At 52.3% G+C, this 25016-nt stretch overlaps 2 protein-coding genes across 3 annotated transcripts; one reads left to right on the forward strand and one right to left on the reverse strand.

Moving 5' to 3' along the window:
- Positions 1 to 359: 359 nt before the first annotated feature.
- Positions 360 to 15029, forward strand: SLC22A7 (solute carrier family 22 member 7; the record flags this gene model as incomplete). Its single annotated transcript, XM_080700588.1, is given in 18 exon segments — positions 360 to 441; positions 6547 to 6678; positions 7810 to 7945; positions 8565 to 8605; positions 8608 to 8762; positions 9336 to 9436; positions 9548 to 9560; positions 9564 to 9678; positions 9681 to 9701; positions 9817 to 9979; positions 11191 to 11192; positions 11195 to 11221; positions 11224 to 11312; positions 12676 to 12985; positions 13295 to 13337; positions 13792 to 13880; positions 13883 to 13971; positions 14976 to 15029. Coding segments are annotated over 18 exon segments (1662 nt in total).
- A 324-nt stretch (positions 15030 to 15353) lies between these two features.
- Positions 15354 to 17831, reverse strand: CRIP3 (cysteine rich protein 3; the record flags this gene model as incomplete). Of its 2 annotated transcripts, XM_080700763.1 has the most annotated exons (8): positions 15354 to 15415; positions 15589 to 15646; positions 15741 to 15835; positions 15967 to 16038; positions 16791 to 16922; positions 17021 to 17078; positions 17425 to 17519; positions 17789 to 17831. In XM_080700763.1, the coding sequence occupies 8 exons, from the start codon at positions 17829 to 17831 to the stop codon at positions 15354 to 15356; spliced, it is 615 nt and encodes a 204-aa protein (XP_080556889.1). The 2 variants fall into 2 exon arrangements, with proteins under 2 accessions (XP_080556889.1, XP_080556890.1); XM_080700764.1 differs by lacking the exon at positions 16791 to 16922.
- Positions 17832 to 25016: the final 7185 nt, after the last annotated feature.

Below are 25016 nucleotides of genomic sequence, written 5' to 3' on the forward strand. Positions count from 1 at the left end.
GCCCCTTCTGGCCCTAAGCCCAGCCCCTGCAGCTGCCCTGCCCTGCGGAGGTCTCTGCTCTACAGAGCTCACCACCCCTCGTCATAAGCCAACTGCCTACATCTGGGGCAAGAAGCGCTGGCTGCAGAAGGGACGGCCACCTCGGCCTATGTGGGACAGGGTCCCTGCAGGCCTTCATCCTCAGCAGCCAGACTGTCCCCTGGCCTGGCACCTCTGTCCTTCCCTGAGCCACAGAGAGCAAGCCCAGAGGTTCAGAGGAAGAGCAAGACAGGCCACCACCACCCAGCATGCCCAGGAAGAGCCAGGCCCGGGAGCAGCCTGGGTTGCCAGCTGAACCCCTGCACCGAGGGTCAGCAGACATGGGCAGCCGCTTCCGTACCACAGGGGCGGTTTCTCTACAGCCCTGCCCGGGGGAGGACGCCAGGGTGGACAGCCTTCAAGGTCCACCCCGCGCAGACACAGAAGCTCCCAGAACACTCAGGAAACTTTCTGGACACAGCCCTCCTTGTCAAGCTGAGGCGCTCCCCAGGCCCTCTGGGTCCAGCAGAGGGCTGGAAGAGGCCGCTCCCTCCCACCTAGAGCTTTTCTGAATGACAATCAGCTCCGCCAGGTGGGGACGGGGCATGAGCCCCGGTGCCCAGGCCTGGGCCTGCTTCTTGCTACAACTGAACCGTGAATGTAGGGTCCCCAGCCTTGCCCTGCCCTAGGACCAACAAGACCCTGGTTTAAAGAAGGGAGGAAGGGGGTGTTGGGAGAGCCCCGGGCGCATCCCATCCCAGCTTCGTCCAGCACTGGAGCCTGCTCTTGGGATCCCAGACCTCCCCAGGCACCCAGCTGACCTCAGTCATGTCACCATGTGGAAGCTGGGAGCCAGCCTGCCCCTCTCCCTAGGGAGGCGTCTCCTGGTGCCCCACCCCCAGCTGCAGCCTCTCCCTCCCTGAGCCTCTGTCCCTCGCACAGGGCCCTCCAGGTCCAATAGTGTCACACCGCTTCCCCATCATGGCTGCCCATGTCACTGGCTCCGATGCGGTGCACGCCCCTCAGAACACCTCCAGTCCCAGCTGCACCGTGTGCAGAGGCCCCAGGAGAGAGCTCTGCCGCCCACCCAGGCGCTTGGGCTCCCCCTCCCAGCTCCTCCAGGGGCCTGGCTTGCTCAGTCTTCTCGGCTCCAGGGACCAGCCCTGTGGGCGCCCGCCCCGGCTAACGCTAACATGGGGGCCAGGAGTTGCCCTCCCCCTCCCTTGGGAAGCCACAAGAATGTTTACACGCCAAACAGAATGTAACACCCTGCCCACTCCCAGCCACTGCATGGCCCTGCCCACCCCACCCCGGCCCCCTGGAAGCCACTGTCATGATTGGATGGGGTCTCGGAAGGGAAGTAGCCATCACCATTAAAAAGCCTGTGGACCTTTCTGTTGACTTGGACTCTTCTTCCCGGGGTGGTGGGGGCCGTGGAGGGGGGCACAGCCCATCCCCTGGGAACAGGGACAGCAGAAGAAAGCCCGGACTGGTGGGCAGACGGGCCGTGGACTGGGGCAGGTGGACAGAGGAGGAGCGGGAGCTCAGGATGGACAGTAACTTGCTGAGGGCCACGGTCCTGCCATCCCCATAGCAAAGCTTGTACTCTCTGGGTCCCGGTTGCCTCTGCGGAGGACAGAGACGAGGGAGAGAGGAAGATGGCCTTTGCCATAGCAACTCTAGACACCTGTAAGTGTACTGTACACGTGTAAAATTACACGGACCTAAAGGTACTCATCACAGAATTCTTTGTATATCACCACGAAACCTCGTCTGTAATTCTGAAGCCTAAAAAGTTCTGAAAACAAGTTTGTTTGTTTGTTTTACTAAATTGTTTATAAATTCATGTGGTATCAAGACCTGGCAAGAATGTTTATAATATTTATTAATTCAGTTTATCATATATGTCTTTCAGTGGCACTATTACTGTCTTTGATTATGGGGCACTGGTCTAGATCTTACCAGGGTGTTTCATAATATGTGGAATATCGGCAGGCGTGGTGGTGCACACTTGTAATCCTAGTACTTGGGAGGTCGAGACGGGAGGATCGCAAGTATGATGCCAGCCTCAGCTACTTAGTGAGACCCTTCACAAATTAGGGAGACACTCTTTCAAAACAAAAATAAGATAAAATAAAATAAGGCTGGGGATGTAGCGTGGTGGCACGTGCTTGTCATCCCAGCATTCTGGAGGCTAAGAAAGGAGGATCACGGTTCACAGACAGCCTCAGTTACTTAGTGAGGCCCTTTGCAACTTAGTGAGACCCTGTTTCAAAATAAAGAATAAAAAAAAAAAAAAATAGGGCTGGGAGTGTAGTTCAGAGGTAGAGTGCCCCTGGGTTCAATCTTCAGTTACCCACCTCACACACAAAATTACTTCCTTCTCTCTATATATGTACACACACACACACACACACACACACACACACACACACACTGGTTTGGATAAGATTGTGGGCCTATTAAAGTAACAGTCCAGACAAGTGTGCTGGTGCACACCTGTAATCCTAGTCCTTAGGAGATGGAGACAGGAGGATTGCAGGTGAGGCCGGCCTCAGCAATGTGGTGAGGTATTTAGCAACCTAGCAAGACCGTGTTTCAAAATAAAAATGAAATAGGGCTGGGGGAAGCCGGGCGTGGTGGCGCACACTTGCAGTCCCAACATTCGGGAGGCTGAGACTGGAGGATCGCGGTTCGCGGACAGCCTCAGCTACTTAGTGAGGCCCTCTGCAACTCAGTGAGACCCGGTTTCAAAATAAAGAATAAAAAATAGGGCAGGGGGTGTAGCTCAGAGGTCGAATGCCCCTGGGTTCCATCCCCACACCCGCAAAATAAATAAATAACAAAATAGGGCTGGGGGTGTAGCTCAGAGGTAGAACATGCCTGGATTCCATTCCCAGCAACACACACACACACACACACACACACACAAACACACACACCTAAATGCCATCCACTGAGGCTGGTCAGCAACTCATGACTCACGCATGCAACAGGAACCCCATCACAGGGTCTCTGGACTCTAATACGAAGGCAGCAGCTCTTTGTCTGCACTAATGGGCTGGCTTCCAAGACAAAGGAAAGATCTGGTGTGGGTGGACACCGGGAGGTGACTTACAGGTCTGGGCTGCTGGGGGAGTGCGATGGGGAGGGAGGAGGAGCGGAGGCTGCCTTAGCGGGTGTGGTACCTTTGACATTTTGAACCGCCTTTACCAGGAGGGAATCTTCACCTGGTGAACACAGAAACAGTTTGGTGGCGCACACTTGTCATCCCAGCATTCAGGAGGCTGAGACCGGAGGATTGCAGTTTGCGGACAGCCTCAGCTACTTAGCGAGGTCCTTTGCAACTCAGTGAGACCCTGTTTCAAAATAAAGAATAAAAAATAGGGCAGGGGGTGTAGTTTGGAGGGAGAATGCCCTTGGGTTCCATCTCCAGTACTGCAAAAAAAAAAAAAAAAAAAAAAAGTTTCTGTCCCAAGGCAGGCTCCAGGTTGCACATGGACGGTGGGGCTCCAGAGCCCCCAGAAACACCATGGCTTCCTGGGAGCCCAGGGCCAGTAGGCTCAGAGCCTTCAGTAGGGCCCCATGGGCTTTCACCTTCTGGTCTTGTTTAGCATGTCAAAAGCAGGATGTGATGGTAGTAAATGCTAAAAGCATAGAAAATAGGACATCAGGCCCCATCCATGAATCTCACCAACAAGATACTATTGTGAATGGCTTGGTGAGTACTATATGGACCTTTTTATAAATTATTATTATTATTTTTGCGGTACTGGGGTTGGAACCCACAGGCATTCTATCTCCAAGCTACACCCCAGCCCTATTTTTTATCCTTTATTTTGAAACCAGGTCTCATTGAGTTGCAGAGGACCTCACTAAGTAGCTGAGGCTGTCCGTGAACCACGATCCTCCTGTCTCAGCCTCCCAAATGCTGGGATGACAAGCGTGTGCCACCATGCCCGGCTCTACATGGACCTTTTTTTATATTAATAATAACATCTCTCTTGAACTGGACGTGGTACTTGGGAGGCTGAGACAGGAGGATCACACAGGTTTGAAGCCAGACTCAGGTACTTAGTGAGACTATCAGTAACCTAGTGAGACCCTGTTTCCAAATAAAATATAAACTGGACATGGTGGCACACGCTTGTAATCCCAGCATTTGAAAGGCTGAGACTGAAGGGTCATGGTTCATGGACAGCTTCAGCTACTTAGTGAGGCCCTCTGCAACTTAGTGACACTGTTTCAAAATAAAGAATAAAAAATAGGGCAGAAGGTGTACTTCCGAGGTCAAATGCCCCTGGGTTCCATCCCCAGACCCACAAAAATAAATAAATAAATTAATTAATTTAATTAAATATAAAATAGGTCTGGGAGTGCATGATGGAGGTAGAAAGCCCCTGGGTTCCATCCCTAGTACCACACACAAAATAAATAATAATAATCTCCCCCCCCCCTTTTTTTTGCAGGTCTGCAGGTGGAACCCAGGGGCATTCAACCTCTGAGCTCCACCTAATGCCCTATTTTTTTGTTCTTTATTTTGAAACAGGGTCTCACTGAGTTGTAGAGGGCCTCATTAAGTAGCTGAGGCTGTCCGCGAACCACAATCCTCTGGTACTGGGTATGGAATCCAGGGGCATTCTACCTCCAAGCTATACCCCCAGCCCTATATTTTATTCTTTATTTTAAAACAGGGTCTCTAGCCAGGTGTGATGGCGCACGCTTATAATCCCAGCCCTTGGGAGGCTGAGACAGGAGGATCGTGCAGGTTTGAAGCCAGCCTCAGTTACTTAGTGAGGCTCTCAGCCATTTAGTAAGACCCTGTTTCCAAATAAAATATAAAATAGGGCTGGGAGTATAACCCGGAGGTAGAAACACCCCTGGGTTCCACCCCCAGTACCACAAAAATAAATAAATAAAACAGGGTCTCACTGAGTTGCAAATGGCCTCACGAAGTAGCTGAGGCTGTCCACAAACCGTGATCCTCCTGGAGGCTCCATTTTAGAGTAAAGAATAAAAAACAGGGCTGGGAGTGTAGCTCAGCGGTAGAATGCCCCTGGGTTCCACTCTCAGTACCTCAAAATAAATAAATAAATAAATAAATAAATAAATAAATAAATAAATAAATAGCTGGGAGTGGTGGCACATGCTTGTAATCCCCGCGCTTGGAAGGCTGGGATGGGAGGATCACACAGGTTGGAAGCCAGCCTCAGCTACTTAGTGAGGCTTTCAGCAACTTAGTGAGACCCTGTTTCCAAATAAAATATAAAATAGGTCTGGGAGTATAGCCCAGAGGTAGAAAGCCCCTGGGTTCCACCCCCAGTACCACAAAAAAAAAATAATAATAATGAAAATAAATAAATAAATAAATAAGCAAGCTGGGGGTATAGCTCAGAGGTAGACTTCCCCTGCGTTCAATCCCCAGGACCCCCTCATACACACACATACACACACACACACACACACACACACACACACACACACACACGGAGAGCATATTATGCCCAACAATATGTTTTGTTTCTGTTTTTTATTTTATTTATGCTGTACTGGGGATGGAACCCAGGGGCATTCTACCTTCGAGCGACACCCCCAGCTCTATTTTTTATTCTTTATTTTAAAACAGGGTCTTACTGGGTTGCAAAGGGTCTCACCAAGTAGCTGAGGCTGTCTGCAAACCTGGATCCTCCTGTCCCACCCTCCCAGGTGCTGGGATTAGAAGCGTGCGCCACCATGCCCAGCTTCCCGGCCCTATTTTTTATTTTTTATTTTGAAACAGGGTCTCCTGAGTTGCAAAAAATCTCACTAAGTAGCTGAGGCTGTCTTCAAACCCGATCCTCCGTCTCAGCCTCCCAAGCACTGGGATTACAAGGGTGCGCCACTGTGCCCAGATCTCAACTCAGTAGTGTTTACTGCATTCCTAGATTGACATCACCGCAATTTTAGAACGTTTTCATCACTCCCAGAAGAAACTATGTGCCCATTACCAGTCACCCCCCCCAAGCCCGAGGCAATCACTACGCTGCTTTCTGTCCAGAGACCTGCCGCCATCACCATCAACACTGCTGTCGAGATTCCTGTCCGGGACTTGGGAGGGAGAGACCTGAATGAAGGACTCTGACAATTGCTCCTTTGGCAACTGACAATTTTATTATCTAAAACTAGGTTTTTTATACCCTTTTTTCAGCTAAGTATCACGTCCTCATGGGAAAAAGCAAACACTGAAATACCATGGGGAATGTTAGGGATAGGGCAGGTGTCATAAATCACTAAAATGCAATCGACAAAGAAAACTAGCAAACACAGGGGAGGGCAGAGCAACCTAGTAAAGGATTGCTAAGAATATAATCTCACTGGGGACCTTGGGGCCCAAATTCTGGAGGAGACTGGAGTTCCACCTGGAGTCTTGGGGGAATCTGGCCTTTCACCAGCCCCCTTTTAATTCCTTCGGAGTCTTTCATTCCTCAGCTTCGTCCATGTCCTCTGTCACACCACCATCATCACCGTCAGCACCACCATCACCATCAGCACCATCACTAGAATACCACCAGTCCCACCATCTCTTCAGCACCACCGTCACCATCAGCACTATTGTAACCGTCACTATCACCATCAGCCACACCTTCGCCATCACCACCGTCAGCACCACCATCAACATCAGTACCGTTATAACCGTTATACCATTATAACCACCACCATTATAACCACCACCATTATCATCACCACCATCACTAGAACACCAGCATCACCACCACCAGCAGCAGCAACACACAGCCACCACCAGCAGCAGCAGCAGCAGCACCATTACCATCACCAAAACACCACCATCACCATGAGCACCAGGACCAGCACCATCACAGTCATCACCATCAGCACCACCACCAACATCACCATCAGCACCACCATCACCACCACCACTACCATCACCATCACCATGACCACCACCACCACCACCACTGCCATAATCAGCATCATTACCACCACGACCAACACTGTCACCACAGCCATCAGCAGCACTCTCATGACCACTTCTCCCACTAGTCTCACCACCAACCCTCTCACCTCTACACCAATCACCCCATCACTGCCACTTCTGCCACCGTGGTGGTGCCTCCACCACCGGTCACCCTCCTACCGCCACACTCAGTACTCCAGTGATCCCGTCACGTAGGGAGTGATTACATGGGTCGGAGCAATGGTTAATGGTCACTAAAGCCCTAAGTGAGGCGGAGGTGTCATCTGAGGCCACTCAGTGGGGAGAGGCTGGATGGGCACATACTGTGGTACTTGGGAGGTTGAGACAGGAGGATCGCAGGTTCAAGGCCAGCCTGAGCAAATTAGTGAGCCCCTGTTTCGAAAAAGAAAAGTCTGGGGGTGTATCTCAGAGGTTCAGATCCCTCGGTTCAGTCTCTAGTATCCCCCCCCCTCAACAACAACAAAATAAAAACCAGGGGTAAAAGACTTAAAATGTAGGCAGTCCAAGCTGCAAGGATCACAAATAGAAAATTGTTTATCTGAGGAACTTGTTCTCCAACCTGCCTACTTACCACAAGTCCAGTAATAATCTCAACTAAGGAGTTATTTTTCTCAGGGCATGTAGCTTTTTCCTGTCCCATTAGGTGTGTGAGGTAGAATGCCCCTGGGTTCAGTCCCCAGTGCCACACACACATATTTGCACACCCAAAATCTGGGGCCTGACTTAACAACCTCTCAGCTCTGCCAACCTGGTGTTTGGAGAACCAGGTCAGACTAAATCTGATGCCGCTGACTTCTGGCCTGTTTTGGCTGCAGGGGGCAGGCATAAGAACAGAGTAGGGGTGTCGAGGAGCAAGTCCCAGGCATTGCGGTCCCCTTGGCAGACATCTTGGCAAAACCCTTTGCTCCCTGCCCCTCCAAAGGGCCATCTGGATCTGGAAAGCTCCGGAAGGTAGGAGGAGGGCAGGCGGAAGGGCTCGTTTGTGCAGGGAGACCTCCGGAGTGGAGAGGAAGTACTATGAGTCTGGCCGTCCAGTGCAGTCCCAGGTGTGGCTTGGGCCAGGGCAGCCCATCCAGCCATGGTCTAGGGGTCAAGGAAACTTCGTGGCTCAGCAGAAAAAGCGCCTTATCCAGTGAGGGTGTCGCCTTTGATCCTGGATCCTGGGTTGACTGTGGCTGCGCCTGCAGATACTGAGGCTGACCTAAAGCTTTGCAGGACAAAGGGCATCCAGGAGGACTGGCCCGTGCCCCAGGGACCTCCTCCTCCTCCTCTCAGGGAGCCTTGCAGCTGTGCCAGGCCAGGGGCTGGGGCTCATCTGCACAGCTACTCTTATGGGGTAGCCCAAGACTCCCCTTCTTTGAGCTCTGGTATGTAAACGCCAGACCTCTGAATGAAAGGCGGTCCCTCCTCTCAGGGACGGGAGGGCTGGGGGCTGGATTCTGGTTGCAGGCTCTCTACTCACTCACCAGTCCACCCACTCCCATGTCCAAGGGTCCACGTGGTGAGCCGGCTGACATGTGCGAGGTGCTAAGGAGGTGACGTGCTAAGGGGACGGCGGGCGGGTGGGCAGCACTGGCTTTGAGGAGCTGCTGGACCGGGTGGGTGGCTTTGGGGCTTCCAGCTGCAGAATCTGGTGCTGCTGGCCTTGCCCCCAATTTCGCTTCCCCTGCATTTCCTCCTGCCCATCTTCCTGGCTGCCGTCCCTGCCCACCACTGTGCCCTGCCTGGCACCCCTGCCAACCTGAGCCACAGGGACGCGTGGCTGGAGGCCCACCCTCCTCTCCCATTGCAACTGAGGTATCTGAGCCCAGAGGGGGAGGGGCAGGCGCTGCCGCTCCCTGGGTGTCTGCAGCGTGGCATCAGATGCATCTCTTCTTGTAGAATCTGTTTACCTGCCTGCACATGGGATCTATGAATGCAAAGCACTGGATTTAGTTCATGCGGTAGTAAGGGGCCCTCAGACAGGAGTTGTTATGCACTGGGAGGGGATGAAGGCAGGGGAGGGCTGTGGTGGCTGAGGAGCTGGAGCAGAGAGCTGAGAAGGGCATTTCTGCAGGGAGAAGTGGAGAAATAGAAGCCTCCCTTCTCCCTTTCCCCCTCCTGTTTTCTGGCCATCCCTCTGGAGGAGGAGGGCAAGGCGCCAGAGCTTCCCCAGGGGAAGGGGTGGGGCGGCAGGATCCCTGCCCCGGTCAAAGTCCCCCAAGAGAAGAGGCCGAGGCTGTAGGGTTGGGGGCTTTTCTTCTGGCACAGGGGCACCTGAACGCACAGTTTTAGAAGGCCCTAAAAGCTAGAGAAGAGGGATTGGGCTCCCACCTCCGGGCCTCCTCTGCTGTCCCTGCAGTGGGATCTGGTGTGTGAGCAGAAAAGCCTGAACAGGGCCGCAGCCACCTCATTCTCCCATGTGCTGGTGGGTGCCGTGGTCTTCGGATGCCTGTCTGATAGGTGCAGTGAGGCTGGGGGAATATGGGAGCAGGATGGGCCTTCTCCGGCCAGCAGGGCCGTGGGCCCAGTCTGTGTCTTGGACTCTCTACAGGGGCTGAGACCCCTTTGCAGGTTTGGGCGGTGCTAGCTGCTGCTCGTAGTCTACACGAGCACGCCGGCACTGGGCCTCGCGTCCACGGCCTCGGTCAGCTGTGCCAGGTTTGCCATCACCCCCACCCTGACTGGTCCAGCCTTGGCTGGTTTTCCATCATCGTGTTGTCACTCGGTGAGGAATCAAGGGGCCGGCGGGGCTTGGAGGACCACAGGGTGGCCGCGGTTGGAGCCAGACCGCCCACGTGGCCCCTGCTGCCTTCCTGTCGCTGGCCTGGCCGTGGGCTTAGCACTGGAGTGGCTGGACGTGGAGCACCGCACCGGCGCCCTGAGCTCCACCTTTTGGACAGGGTGTGAGTTGCAGCTGGCACTGGTTGGGTACCTCATATGGGACTGGCTATGGCTCCTGCTGGCTGTCGGCATGCCTTGTGTCCCGGGCATCCTCAGCACCTGGTGAGGAGCACAGGCAGCAGGGCATGGAAGACACAGGAGTCAGAGGCCAAGATTAGAAGGCAGGGAGACTTCAGGAAGAAAGGAAAGAGAAGCAATCAGCGACTGAGAGACAAAAAGAGACACAGAAAGAAAGGCAGAGACCAAGGGAAAGACAGCACTGGCAAGACGGAGACAGGGATCAAAGCGGCGAGCGGCAGGCCGGAAGGCTAGGTTCTAAGGGACAGGGTGGACACAGTAAGAGATGGCGAAGGAAGGCAAGAGGGAGGGAGGAGACGGTGATGGAGAGACAGGAGAGCCAAGCAAACACCGAGGCGGGCTGGGCCAGGTGTGCATGCCCGTAATCCCCGGACTTGGGAGCTTTGAGGCCAGCCTTGGTAACTTAGCAAGACCCTGTTTCAAAATAAAAAGGGCTGGGGGTGTGGCTCAGAGGCAGAATGCCTTGGGTTCAACACACACACACACACACACACACACACACCAGCTGGGAGTGGTGTGGTGGTGCACGCTTGTAATCCCTGAGTTTGGGAGGCTGAGGCAGGAGGATCAAAGGTTCCAAAAAGCCAGCCTCAGCTACTTAGTGAGGCTCTCAGCAACTTAGCAAGATCCTGTTCGCAAATAAGAAATAAAATAAGGCTGGGGGTATAGCTCAGGGGTAGAATGCCTTTGGGTTTAATTCCTAGTACCACAAAAAGAAAGAAAGAATGAATGAAGAAAGTGGAAAGAAAGAAGAAGATGGACTGAGGCTGGCTGTGGGAGGGGTGGGAATGGCACCCGCACGGCAGGGTGGCGCTCACGGCAGGGAGGCTAAGCAGGCTGGTATTTCGTTGCCTCTCAAAGATGCACTGGCCTCAGATGACCCTTCTGGGATGTTAGTACATCTGTCCCCCCATCCTCCGTTCCCCCCATCTGAGGAACAAGGGGCTGACGTGCTGGAAGCTGAGGCTTCCAGGGTGAGACCAGTTTAGTTGAATAAGGACCCCGCTAGGCGGGGGAGGGCTCTCAGGCCTGTACAAGGAAGTATGGGAGGAGGTGGCTAAGTATGGACTTAGCACACAAGTTCCTCAGGTGCCGAGGCTTGGGGAGGAGATGCCATTCCAGGTGGAGGGGACTGTGTGAACAGGCACCTGGGGATGACACCCCGAGATCGCCCAGAAGGGAGAGGTGGCTCGCGTGCTGACGTTCTGGCTGAAGGCCTCCTGCCTGTCCCCTAGGTGGTACCCGAGTCTGCACGCCAGCTTCTGACCCAGGGCGTGTGCAGGAGGCCCAAAGGTACTTGTACCACTGCGCCAGGCTCAATGGGCAGCCTCTGGGTGAGGGCAGCCTGAGCCAGGGGGTGAGAGTGAAGTGTTTGTGTAACCACGCCCGTGTGTGTGTGTGTGTGTGTGTGTGTGTGTGTGTGTGTGTGTGAAGTGCCCCTTCCCTGGGGCCCACAATATGTGATAGGAAACTCCCTTGAAACCCAGTAGAGAGTTCCAAACTCTTTTGGGGAGGGTATTGGGGACTGAACCCAGAAGTACTCTACCCAAAGTCCTCTTAAAACCTATTTTTAATTTATTTTTATGTGTGTATGGTATTGGGAATGGAGCCACAAGCATTCTGCCTCTGGCTACGTCCCCGCCCTATTTTATTTATTTATTTACTTATTTATTTATTTATTTATTTTGGTGGTACTGGGGGTGGAACTCAGGGGCTTTCTACCTTCAGGCTATACTCCCAGACCTATTTTATACTTTATTTGGAAACAGGGTCTCACTAAGTTGCTGAGAGCCTCACTAAGTAGCTGAGGCTGGCTTTGAACCTGAGCAATCCTCCTGTCTTAGCCTCCCAAGCGCGGGGATTACAAGAGTGAGCCACCATGTCTGGCTCCTATTTTATTGTTATTTAGAAACAGGGTCTCTCTAGGCTGATGAGAGTCTCACTACTTGCTGAGGCTGTCCTTGAACCTGCCATCCTCTTGTCCCAGCCGCCCAAGTCCTGGATTACAGGGCGCCACCGCACGGCTGAGTTGGAAACTCTTTAGGACGCCCTGCCTGGCTCTGGGTCCATCTTCTTGGTCCAGGGTCCTTCACTGAAGGGCCCCTCTTCTCAGCTCACACATGTCCCTCCACCCCCACCACTCCAGAGGTTGGATGTAGAGAGAGAATGAATATGCCCCGTGCGCCCTGCCCAGACCAGTACCTCGCTGCCTTTCCCACCAGGGGACGCGGTCCGAGACCCCAGACCTAGACCTGCTCCCCAGGCGCCGCCACCTCTCTGTGCAGCGTGCGGTGTGGTGAGCAGCGGGCGTGGGGGGTGCCGGGCGGGCAGGTTGGGGGCCAGCGCGAGGTCGCACTCGGCTCACTCGGGCCTGCGGGTGGCGGGGAGGGTCCTCAGCACGGGGCGAGGTCGTCCTGTGAAAGGCGAGTCTTCCAGAGAGGACCAAGGGTGATGGCGGGCCCTTCATTTTTTATTTTTATTTTTTTTCTGGTGGCACTGGGGGTAGAACTCGGAGGCTTTCTACCTCCAGGCTATACTCCCAGACCCATTTTATATTTTATTTAGAAACAGGAAACAGGGTCTCACTAAGTTGCTGAGAGCCTCACTAGGTAGCGGAGGCTGGCTTCGAACCCCATGCGGCCCTCCCGTCTCAGCCTCCCGAGCGCGGGGATGACCAGCGTGCGCCGCCACGCCCGGCTGCTGGCGGGCCCGTCTCGCAGGTGCGCAGCGAACTCCTCTACGCCTCAGTCTGGACTGTCCGGCTGGGGCTGACCCAGCGGCTGCTGATCGGGCGGTGGAGCTGCCCTCCCAGCCGCTGGGCCACGCGTCGCGGCGCCGAGCCCGACGCCGCCTCACGCAGGCGGGGATGCTGCGGCGCGCCGCCCGACCTTGGCGGGAGACTGCGGGTGTCCCCAGGGGAGCGCGGCCCGCGGCCCCGCCCCGCTGGAAGCCCCGCCTCCCGGCACGAAACACCGCCCACCAAGTTCACCGAGCGGCGAGAAGCCACGCCCCCTACAGCCTCGCCTCCGAGTGAGCCCCGCCCCTGCGAGAAGCCCCGCCTCCTCGCGAAGCCCCGCCCCTCCCGCCGCCACTCAGGCCCCGCGCGCGCACCTCGGCTACCGAGTGCTCGCGGCCCCCGCATCCGCTCACAGCCCGCAGCTCTTCCTTGAGACCCGGCCCTGGAACGCCGCCCTGGCGGTGATGGGGACAGGTTTCTGTGACGCTCCCTCCCCGCTGCCTACCTGTCCACTTCCGAGCGGGGGCTCAGGTGAGGGGCCTAGCGTAGCACCCAGGCCTGGAGGCGGGGCTTGCTAGTCACCGCCTTCACCCGCACCCTAGGTACACACCCTGCCCCCGCCCGCCCCGCCGCCTTTACACACAGGTAGTCCGGGGTTAACCCTCATGGAGAAGGTGTGGGCGTTTTCCCTTTAGTACCGTGCGACCCTAAGCCAAGTCAGACAAACGCTGGGGGCTCCTTTAGAAAAAAGCCATCCCAAGAAGCCCATTCTGCCCACTCGGTCAGAGCTGCCCGTTGGGTTGTCAGAGCCCAGAACTGACAGGTGGGGAGGAGAGTCTTAAAGGCTGCCGGCCCTCTTCCACGATGCTCATTTCCATCCTGTCTGGTAACGTCTCTTTTAGTGGTACCTGACTGGTACTCTGTCGGAATAGGTGTCCCATCTCATGATGGCGCTTGCTTAGGCTCCTGGCCTGGGGGTCGGGGGAGGCCCTGGCTTCGTAGCTGTCTAGGAAGGGGGTCGCAGGACTGGCCAACCCTGGAGGGAGCCTCACCCCAAGCAGGTGTAAGAGCCATATGTTCTGTTCTCCTCTCTGAACAGACAGGGTTGGGCTGACGGGGGCTCTTTGGCCCCCCTGGCAGCCTTGCTGGATGGAGTGTGGCTGTCGCTGCCCAAGCTTGTCCTTGGGGGATTGCCCTGCTGGCTGCATGCACTGCCCTCCTGCTGCCAGAAACCATTCAGGAGAGAGAGAAAAAGGTGTGTACCGAGGACTGTGTCTGTGTGAGTATACACATGTGGGTGCAGGTGCTGTCACCTGACACCTTAGGGCTCAGAGTACACATCTGCACAAGTGTACTGGGTGCATGTATTAAGTGTGCACAGATGACTGTTTGGGGTACATGCGGTGGTTTGTAAAGTGTGTGCATCAAAGCGTATGTGGGTCTACACATGTGCATCCATACCAATACCTCAGGGTGTTCAGGAAGCGCGCACACTCATCTATGCCTGCACACTAGGGCCATGTACAGCATGTGTGTGAGCTGCTTGTGGGAGTACTCATGCTTGTATTTCTGGAGTGGGGAGAGCCCTGGGCCAGCCTGATGGGACAGGCTGGGGTGGTTGCACCAGGGACTACACCCCACCATTGCTCCCACTCCTTCCTCCCCAGTGTCCAACCCAGCCTTCAGGAGGAAGAGCTGCAGATCCAGAACTGAGTGGAACTGGGGACAGCCTTCCAGGAAGCTCCGCAGCCAGTGCTGAGAGAGAGAGCAGAGGGCAGGTCTTATGACCAGACCTGGGGCATCAAAGCCCCCTGCGTAGGCTGCACGTGCCACGGCGCTCCTGACCGTGCTCTCAGCCTTGGCTCCACAGCCTCCAGCAACAGGGCAGCTTCCTAACGTGCGATGGGCAGCTGGACATTCTGCACACTGCTCTCAGGCCAGGGGATTCTGCCAGTAAAGGTACCACTGCACTGGGGCGACCGTGAGGAGCTTTGGGAAGAGCCCTAATGGGAAGCCACTGAGTTGGCCCTGGGTTCCGATCACAGCCAGGCCATCTGTTTTCTGCGGGACCTTGAACATGTAGCACTTCCCCCCCCTCTCTGGGCTTCAGCCTGTCCATTTCCCAAGTGGATAATGTAGCCTCTTAGCCCACCCTATACCAGGATCTTTTTCATGCTCGAATTGAATAGGTGCTCCTAGAAATGGAGTTAAAGAAGGGATTGCCCTGTGATAATTCCAGGACCAGTGGGGCAGGTGGCCACGCTGTCCACTGCGTCATGCCAGGGGCTGCCCATCCAGGCACTCTGCCAGGGAGCCCCCACCCAGCCCACTGTCTAGGCTTTGTGCTCAAAGAAGAACTGAAGACATGGGGGCCAACATTTTATTGGAAAAAGCCACAGAGGCTGAGACTTAATAAGCACAAGTTTGATGAGTACCTTGAACTCTAGAATTTACCAGGAAAAGGGATAGGAATGCCTGGAGGCCACCATTCAAAGTGGGGTGGCTGGCTCATCTCCCCTCACCAGACAGGAAGGGAAAGAGAAGAATTGGCAGAGGCCTAGAACCTTCTAGAACCACGTGGGACTGAGAAACGTGCAGGTCCATGGGAGCACCGAGGGGAAGGTGGGAACCCCGAGTTAGGGGACTTCTCCTGTGAGCGGCTCATTTGGACTTTATCTCCACTGGGTCGTAGATGTAGCAGCCCACATCGCCAATGTTCACACCTGGGGGAGAAAGCCCCATCACAAAGGGCCTTGGGTGGGGGTGCTGGGCTCAGGGCTGGAGGGAACGCGGAGGGGCCTGAGGGGTGTCTGACCACAGGGGAAGTCGCCCACAAGTCCCCATGGATCATGTACATGCTGTGCTTCAGGCCTGGTGTCTGGGTGGGGCTGCCCACCTTTGGGGCCAAACAGGTAGCCGTAGCAGGGGATGTGACAGTAGGGGGCGCCATCATGCTGGAACAGAGAGAAAGGTTACCTTTGCAGCTTGGCTCTCTTCTGGCTCCAGCCTCCCGCCTCCCAACATAGCCCCTGTCCTTGGCCAGCTCACCTCAGCGTGACTCCCAGCTGTCAGGGTCTTCCGACAACGCTGGCACCTCAGACAGGGCCGGTGCCAGTTTCTGCCCAAAGACATCACCTTCTCAGCTGGTGGTGATGAGAAGCGATCGTTTTTTCATTCTAGAGGCAGGGCAGGGAGACCCACCTGCCTTGGGTCACCTCTCTGCCCCCTGATATCCACCCAGTGTTCCCTTCCCAAGCCATGCATTGTTACTTACCAAAATAGACAGGCTCCCCACAGCCAGGACACAGGGAGGTCTCGCCAGTGAATGTCTTCGTGTGGGGCGGGCCTGTAAGGGGAAGAGGCCCTGGCTAGGGCAGGGCCCACCAGCACCTGTCTGCACACGCACGGGGCTTCTCCCAAAGCCCACTCTCATCCCAGATCCACCCACCAGGCAGCCATGAGTCTGCCTTCCTGGAGCTCCAAGCTGAGCAGCCTCTCTGACCGCACCTCCTGCCTCCTCGCTTTCTGCATTGAGAACTACCTGCTCCCAAGTTCTTCATTCTCACGGGGGCTCAGGTGCCCCCCAGCCCACCCCAGTCAGCAACTCAATCCTCAGGAAACCTGACACAGGAGCTCCTGACACAGGAGCTGGCCGGGGCAGGGGTGTCAGGTGTTGGGGAGCAAGTGCCACTGCCCACTCCAGGGGCCGGAGGGAGGATCAGAGACCAGGGAAGGAAAGATGAAATGTCTGAGGGAGGGCCAGCCTTTCCCAGTCTCCCCTCACTCAGGTCTTTCCTTCCGTGGCCCTGGCCTGGGGAAGGGGCCCCGCTCCTGAGTAGCTGTTGACCGCACAAGGTCCCTTTGTCCTCTCTGGACTTCAGCGGCCTCACTTGCCCAATGAGGTGATAATGTCGTCTGCCCAATTCACCTCTGAAGCTCAGCAGCTGACAGGAGGGAATGTCAGAAAGGAGGCCTGTGTCCAGAGGCTCCGCAAGGACAGAGCTGCTTGCGCGGAAAGCAGAGGGCTGGCGGACGCGGCAGCCCGAGGGCCAAGGGGCAGGAGGAGGAGCTGGAGCAGGGAGGCCCAGCCTCACTTACTTTTCTTGCCATGGGGGAGGCCAGTCCTTGGCCTGGGGGGACTGAAGCTGCTGGGGCTGAGGGGAGTGGTGCTGGCAGGGGAGGGAGTGGGGGGACTGTAGAGATAGGAGCCCACACCACCGATGTTCACCCCTGCAGAAACAATGGCGAAGAGGAGAGGTCAGGCTTGAGCCCAGACTCCTGCCACGGGGAGGAGTCTGTTGCCCCCACCCTTCTGGGCTGCTTCTTACCTCTGGGTCCAAAGAGAGCCCCATAGCATGGTTTGTGGCAGTATGGCCTCCCATTGTGCTGGGCACAAGCAGAGGGAAGGGAGTCACTCAGGGCCAAGGAGGCCAGGTCCCACAGGCAGGGCCCAGGATAGGCTGCCTGGTGTGGTGGGGATGGGCCGCCATGCCTGAGCTGCCACTGTGGTCCATGGGAAACAAAAGCAGGCAGAAGGCGGCACTCCCCCCTCCCTCAAAGCCCCGGCGTCCAGGCGCGACTGAGGGTGCTCAGCCCCTGGCCGGGGTGAGGCGCACAGGGTCAGTGGCCCTGAGGCTGGCCGTGGAGTTGCCTCGGGCGGCTCTGAAGGCTGGAGTGGGGCCGGAGGCAGGAGGGGCAGTGACACAGGACTGCGCCCGCCCGCGGTCCTCACCTCCGCGTGTCCGCCGGGGACCAGGACACTGTGGCAGCGCTCACATTTCAGGCAGAAGCGATGCCAGTTCTTGCCCAGCGAGCTCACTTTCTCAGCTGCGGGGGACAAGGTGGAAAAGGCCGGCCCAGCACCGGACCCCCGCCCGCCCTCTGGGGGAAGCAGCCCAGCTTGCCCTTCTCCCTGGAGGTCCCAGCTCCATTCCGCCACAGTGCCGCTCCCCACAGAGCTCTGGGAGGAGGGGGAACCGCGCTACAGGTTGGAAGAGGGGCTTTGGGGACCATTTCGTGGCCAGCCCGCGCATTACCAGGGAGGCCAGCAGCTCACACTCACTCCATCGTCCCCCCATCCTCAGCCCTGGCCTCACCGAAGTAAACGGGTTGCTGGCACCTTGGGCAGGTCCAGCTCATGGCTGCTCTCCCTCGCTGGCTGGCTGCAGCAGGCGCGCACAGCTCAGGCCGGCGGCCTCGCCCCCAGCTCAGGCCCCGCCCCTCGCCCCAGCTCCGCCCCAGCGAGGCTCCGCCCACCCACCGCTCAGCTTTGAGCCCACCGGGCTCACCGGCTGTCGGGTACTGGACACCAGAAAATTTGAATCTTTCCACCTGGGGAAGGTAGGCAATTTTTCAGTCACTTCAAAGAGCGTTAAGACCTCCGACCCAGGAAGAGGAGAGAAGGCCCTGAAGCCGAGTGGGGTAGAGCAAAGACGCCTGGAGCAGCTGCTCTAGTTTCTGGGTTGGCGAGGAGGGAGAAAAGTGCAGAGTGGACACCGCGAAGACGTCGAAAGCATAGGGGGAGGCGTTTTCCCAGATCCTTCGGTTCCACCTTGACAATCTAGTAAATGGTTGTTAAAATTAATGTGTCCAGAAGTTCTTCAAGCACTGAGGATCCGCTTAACACCTTTAGTCACTAGGAAAATGCAAATTGGGAGCACAATGCAGCGCCATCTTAAACCCAGTCGGATAACTATAAAAGATAACAGCCGAGCCGGCGTGGTGGCGCACACTGTAATCGCAGTACTTGGGAGGCTGAGACAGGAGGATTGCAGGCTCAAAGCCATCCTCAGCAGCTTAGTGAGGCTCTCAGCAACTTAGTGAAACCCTGTATCCAAATAAAATATAAAAATAGGTCTGGGGGTATAACCCAGAGATAGAAGGCCCTGGGTTCCTCCCCCAGTACCAAAAATAGAAAATAAAAATAAAAAATAAAGAATAAAATAGGGCTGGGGGTGTAGTTCAGAGGTAGAATGCTTCTGGGTTGAATCCTCAGTACCGGAAGAAAAAAAAAAAAAAAAAAAAAGGAAAAGGAAAAGAAGAGCCCAGCGTGGTGGGCACGCTTGTAATCCCCGTGCTTGGGAGGCAGAGACAGGAGGATGGCGCAAGTTCGAAGCCAGCCTCACTGGCTTAAGATTCCAAATAAAAATATAAAATAGGTCTGGGAGTGTAGCCCGGAGGTAGAAGGGCTTCCAGAAACCCCAGTACCACACACACACAAAAAAGGACCCTGTTTCTAATTAAAAATATATATAATGGGTCTGGGAGTGTAGTCAGGAGGTAGAAGGGTTTCCAGGAATCCCAGTACCACCAAAACAAAACAAAACAAAAACAAAAACAAAACCAGCCAAGTGTGGTGGTGCACACTTATAATCTAAGTACTTGGGAGTCTGAGACAGGAGGATTGCAGGTTTGTGGCCTAAAAGCCGGGCTGGTGGCGTATGCTTGTTATCCCAGCATCTGGGAAGCTGAGACCAGACAGTCACAGCTATTTAGTGGACAGCCTCAGCTATTTAGTGAGGCCCTCCGCAACTTAGTAGTGAGACCCTGTTTCAAAATAAAAATAGGGCAGGGGTGTAGCTTAAAGGTCAAATGCCCCTGGGTTCCATCCCCAGACCCACCAAAAAAAATAAAAATAAAAAATAGGGCTGGGAGTGTAGATTGGAGGTAGAATGCCCCTGGGTTCCATCCCCAGTACCACACACACAAACACACACACCCCTCTCTTCCTTTTTGTGCAGAATACCTCTGCACTGCACCCCACCCCTTTTTTATTTTTGTTTTGAAACAGGGTCTCTCTAGGTTCTGAGAGTCTCACTTTGCTGCTGAGGTTGTCCTTGAACTGTCTCAGCCTCCCAAGTACTGGGATTACAAGTGTTCACCATCATGTTTGGCTAAAAGTTTTTCTTAACATTCATCAAGACCAACATATAAGATGTAAAACAGGGAATATGATTTAAACTGATTATCTTTTTGTGATACTGGGGATAGAACCCAGGGGCATTCTACCTCTGAGATTTTATTTTTTATTTAACAGCAGGGTCTCACTAGTTGTGGAGGGCCTCACTAAGCTGCTGAGGCTGGCCACAAAACCATAAACCTCCTGTCTCGGTCTCCCAAGTACTAGGATTACAGGTGTGCACCATGACTCTGGGCTTTATTAAACTGATTCTGATTATAAATATTAGTAAAGTTTTAAAAGGATGAACTGACAATTCACTCTGGCAGTAAACCAGTCCTACTATTTATGCCCTGAGGGCTTCAGCCCCAGCTCTTGATTGAAGCCTGTATAACATGGACTATATATATGACCTCCGAAAGCCCTTGATCCATGAGCAAATAAACCTTCTTCCTCTGAGCTTATGCATTAGGTGTTTGGGTCACAGCAGTGAGAATGCTGACTGAAACACAGTCATTCACCAAACTTACTATATGCTTAATTAACATGTAGTACAATTAATTTCTATCATTAAATTGCTCGAATGTGGGAAGTGTTATGTAAACTATAGACCTTTTATATATGGCTGCTCTTATGTGTCAGGTTAGCATTGCAGTGAGTTTATTTTTTTTATTTTTTTGTGGTTCTGGGGATTGAACCAGGCATTCTAGGTCTGAGGTACACACCCAGCCCTATTTTTTAGCCTTTATTATTTATTTATTTATTTATTTTTCTGGTACTGGGGTTCCTGGAAGCCCTTCTACCTCCAGGCTACACTCCCAGACCTATTTTTACATTTTTATTTGGAAACAGGGTCTCCTAAGCCAGTGCACACGGCTGGCTTCGAACCTGCGCGATCCTCCTGTCTCCGCCTCCCAAGCGCGGGGATTACAAGCGTGCGCTGCCACGCCCGGCTAACCTTTATTTTGAAACAGGGTCTCACTAAGTTGTGGAGAGCTTCACTAAGTAGCTGAGGCTGACTGCAAAGCTGTGATCCTCCTGTTCAGACTCTCAGGTACTGGGATTACAAGTGTGAGCCTCCATGCCCAGCTCAGTGCTTGAGTATGTGGGTATATACCTGTGATATATGTGTGTGTGTGTGTGTGTGTGTGTGTGTGTGTGTGTGTGTGTGTGTGTGTTTCACCTTAGACATACAGTTCAGACAGACAGCATCGGAGAATTAAGAACTAAGCAGCAAAACAAGGGCAATAGAGATAACAGAACCAGTTTGGAATGAAAGCTTGTAACCAACACACTGATTGTCTCTGGGCAGAGGAACGTGACAGTTGATGAGAAACAGATTGTGGGCTTGAGCAAGGGACAGAAGTGGTGATGACAAAGTGTTGGCAGCCCTGACACCAGGCAGCTTTCCATTGCTGTACCCACAGTGTCAGCCTTAGGAATGGGCAGTCCTTAAATGATAAACTCTGAGTAGCAAGAGGCCCTGAGACACTTTTTTTCTGGTATTGGGGGTGGAACCCAGGGGCATTCTATCTCTGAGCTATACCCCCAGCCCTATTTTATTTTTATTTTGAAACAGGGTCTCTCTAGGCTGTTAAGAATCTCACTACTTGTTAAGGCTATCCCCAAAATTGCAATCCTCCTGTCTCAGCCTCCCAAATACTGGGACTGAGACTATTTATTTATTTATTTATTTATTTATTTATTTATTTATTTATTTTTTGGCAGTACCGAAGATGGAACCCAGAGCCTTCTATCTCTGGGCTATACTTTCAAGCCCTATTTTATTTTTATTTTATTTTTTGCAGTACTGGGGATGGAATTCAGGTCATTCTACCTCAACGCTACACCCCAGACCTTTTTTTTGTGTGTGTGGTACTGGGGGTGGAACCCAGAGGCTTACTACCCTGGGCTATACTCCCAGACCTTTTTAATATTTTATTTGGAAACAGGGTCTCTCTAAGTTGCTGAAAGCCTCACTAAGTAGCTGAGGCTGGGTTCGAATCTGTGCGATCCTCCTGTCTCAGCCTCCCAAGTGTGGGGATTACAAGCGTGCGCCACCACGCCCGGCTCCCCAGACCTTTTTTTTATTCCTTATTTTAAAACATGTTCTCATTGAATTGCAACGGGCCTCACTAAATAGCTTCGGCTGTCCTCAAATTGCAATCCTCCTGTCTCAGCTTCTCAAATGCTGGGATTACAAGCATGTGCCAACACGCCCGGCTCCTATTTTTTTTAAATTTGGAAACAGGGTCTTGCTAAGTTGGTGAGACCCGAAGTTAATGAGGCTGACTTTGAACCTGTGATCTTCCTCTCTCATCCTCCCAAGTACTGAGATTACAGGTGTGTACCACCATGCCTGGCTGTACCCTTTACTTTTATTCTACTGATGGTTTTGATTATACAGTATGTGTTTTTTTTATTTCTTATAATGTTATATTTCTAAAAGTTACCAAAACTAAAAGTTTATTTGGGCAGTAAACCAAGAGTGAATCAGGACCTAAAAGTGTCTGTATTTACAAATTAAGAATAAAATTAGGCAGAGTTTCCTGGGTACATCTGGAACCAAGGCCGCTCATATTTTTTAATGAATCTGAGTTTAAAGGACTTAAAGATCCACTAAGTTTTACTAGGTTCTGGTTCTCATTTCCACTATGTTTATGACCCCACAGTGTCAAGTACAGAGGGGAGAAAAAAAAGTACAGAGGGGAATAAAAAAGAAAAGTTCCTACTGGCATTCTAGATGGAGAATAAGTATCCTTGGAATGATACTTGCTTATTCCTGTGTACCAGATGTTTTAATGTGTGTAGGAAAGGTAATAAGATGGAATGGAAACTGGTAGAGAGCTGTCCTGAGGTCTGCTATTCCAGGGCTTTTTCATATATTCCCTTTGTGAATGCCCATCCCCCTTCCTTCAGCCTCCTTTGTCTACTGTTACTTCACTACACTAAGGCCAGATTCAGTTTTACCATGATTAAGTCACTGCTTTTCACACAGACCAGCCATGGAAGATAAGAGTCAAGACAGGAAATGTTCCACTTGCTGAAGATGCTGGGGTCTAGGGCCCAGGAAGAATGAGAAGGGCTGAAGTACATATTTAAAAAATTTTTTTTTTGTTACTGGGGACTGAATCCAAGGGCATTCTCCCTCCTTCTACATCCCAAGCACTTTTTATTTTCATGATTTTGGTACTGGGGATGGAACCCAGAGGCATTCTACACCTAGCCCAATTTTATTTATTTTGAATCAGGGTCTTACTAGGTTGCTAAGGTTAGCTGTGAACCTGTGATCCTCCTGTCTCAGCCTCCCAAGTACTGGAGTTACAAGCATGCACCACCGTACCCAGCTAGCCTACAATTTTAATATAAGTAATTATCATGGCACAAAATAAGAGGTAGACATTTAACCCATTTTCTGTTTTTTTTTTTTAAAGTTCTACTCAATACCATTTTTACATAAATACACTCTTTGGGGATGAAGCAAATCTTAACTAATTTTCAATGTGAAAGTAAAATACAAAAATTGTTCTTGGAGTTACTTCTAAACAGAATTTGTCTCTAATCCTAATATAACAGCAATGTACATGATGATCAGTTCAGTATTTAATAACTTTTTTTGTGTGTGTGGGTCTGGGTGGGGCTGAAACGCAGAGGCATTTGACCTCCGAGCTATAGCCCCTGCCCAATTTTTTTATCCTTTATTTTGAAACAGTGTCCCACTGAGTTGCGAAGGGCCTCACTAAGTAGCTAGCTGAGGCTGTCTGCAAACCGTGATCCTCCAGTCTCAGCCTCCCGAATGCTGGGATTACAAGCATGCACCACCACGCCTGCTTTTAATAACTTTTTAATGTGTGGAAAACTTCAAATCACTGACCAATACAAAGTGAAATATCACATTCCACACAAAAATATCATTTTTTCTCTCCAGATTTTGCCAACTTTGTCATCATGTGAACAGCTCAGGTTTCTGCATATCTTGCAATGACATTTACTGCAAAAAGACTTTCAGTTTGTAATTGTCAGTGTCCTTCCATACTCATTAATGAAAATCCTTTAGGGATGTAATTTGTGAGTTGTCTCCAGGTATATGCTGCAGGTGCTCCCTGTGAGTGTTCTCGGGGCAAACAGGAAACTGGTTAGATAATGTCCTCAATTCTGGATGGGTGCAGAGTGGCAAGAGCCCACTATGTCCATTCTCATCTTGTTTTTCCTCTACTGGTACAAAGACACAGATACGCACCTACATATTCACTCACCCAAGTAAGCTGCTGGCAGCTAACATGCCAGGCCTTCTGTACAGCCCTTCTTGTCCAGGCAGCCATACCCACCTTCTGGAGCCAGACCCTGGAGATGAATGCCTACTGGCCCACATAAGTGCTCATCATTGCCATGGTCTCTGTAACTTCTATCCCTGCCTCCCTGGGGCAGAAAAGTCTGCTGCAATCCTCCCTTTTGGATAGCTGAAGACTTCTGAAATTCCCTGAAAAGAAAGGAGGATAGGTGGGTGAGAATCATTAGCAACACGATCATAATCATTCTTATGTACATAGGCAATCGGAAGGCTGAGAGAAACCTTAGGAGCACACTATCAGAGTGAAGATGAAAGGAAATAACTCAGTGTGTTTGATTTCTACCTTTCTCCACATCCTATACCTGTGTTCTCCCATTATGTAACTGCTTCTGTTTTCATCCTGCCCATTCACTTTCCATAAACATACTCATGCCCCTTATTTTCCTCAAAACTCCTTTTGTCCTGACATCCCATGAGAACAAAAGCCCATAAGACTAAATTGTTATATCTAGATATGCATTATCTCCCATTATTTTGCATGCAACATTGTTATCTTTTATGTACCTGCATTAAAGCAAGCTTTGGAAGATTGACTGTTTTATGTCATTTAAGGTCCAGGTGCTTATATAACACCAGTGGCTATGCACACAATCCGCTCAACAGAGGTAAAGGCAAGAGAAGGGGAGGAGAAAAAAAGGAAGATAGAACACCAGGAGTCTATGGCCATACCACCCTGAACACACCCAATCTTGTCTGATCTCGAAAACTAAGCAGAGTTGGGCCTGGTTAGTACTTGGATAGGAAAAAGAACATTAGGAGATTCCTGAAGAAAGTGTATTGCCAACATCAATGGGAGCTGAGAAATTTAGGAAGTCTTGAAGTACAAACAATAGGACCTATTTGTAACTGTGGAAAGCAGATGAGAGGACTGAAGACAAGAATGTACTGAGTAAGAGAAATGCAGATTAAAAAATTTATAACACATAAAGTATACAGGAGAGAAAAAAACCCAAAATCTGACCTATAACTCTGCACCTTTTTTTTGTTCCATCCAGAAATGAACTTGATTTAGTTTTGATGGGATGATAAGACATTGAGATAATAAAATGTTGAATTATTCCTCCAGCCAAATCAG

The sequence above is a fragment of the Muscardinus avellanarius genome (genome assembly GCF_963383645.1).
Source record: "Muscardinus avellanarius genome assembly, chromosome: 8".
NCBI lineage: Eukaryota > Metazoa > Chordata > Mammalia > Rodentia > Gliridae > Muscardinus > Muscardinus avellanarius.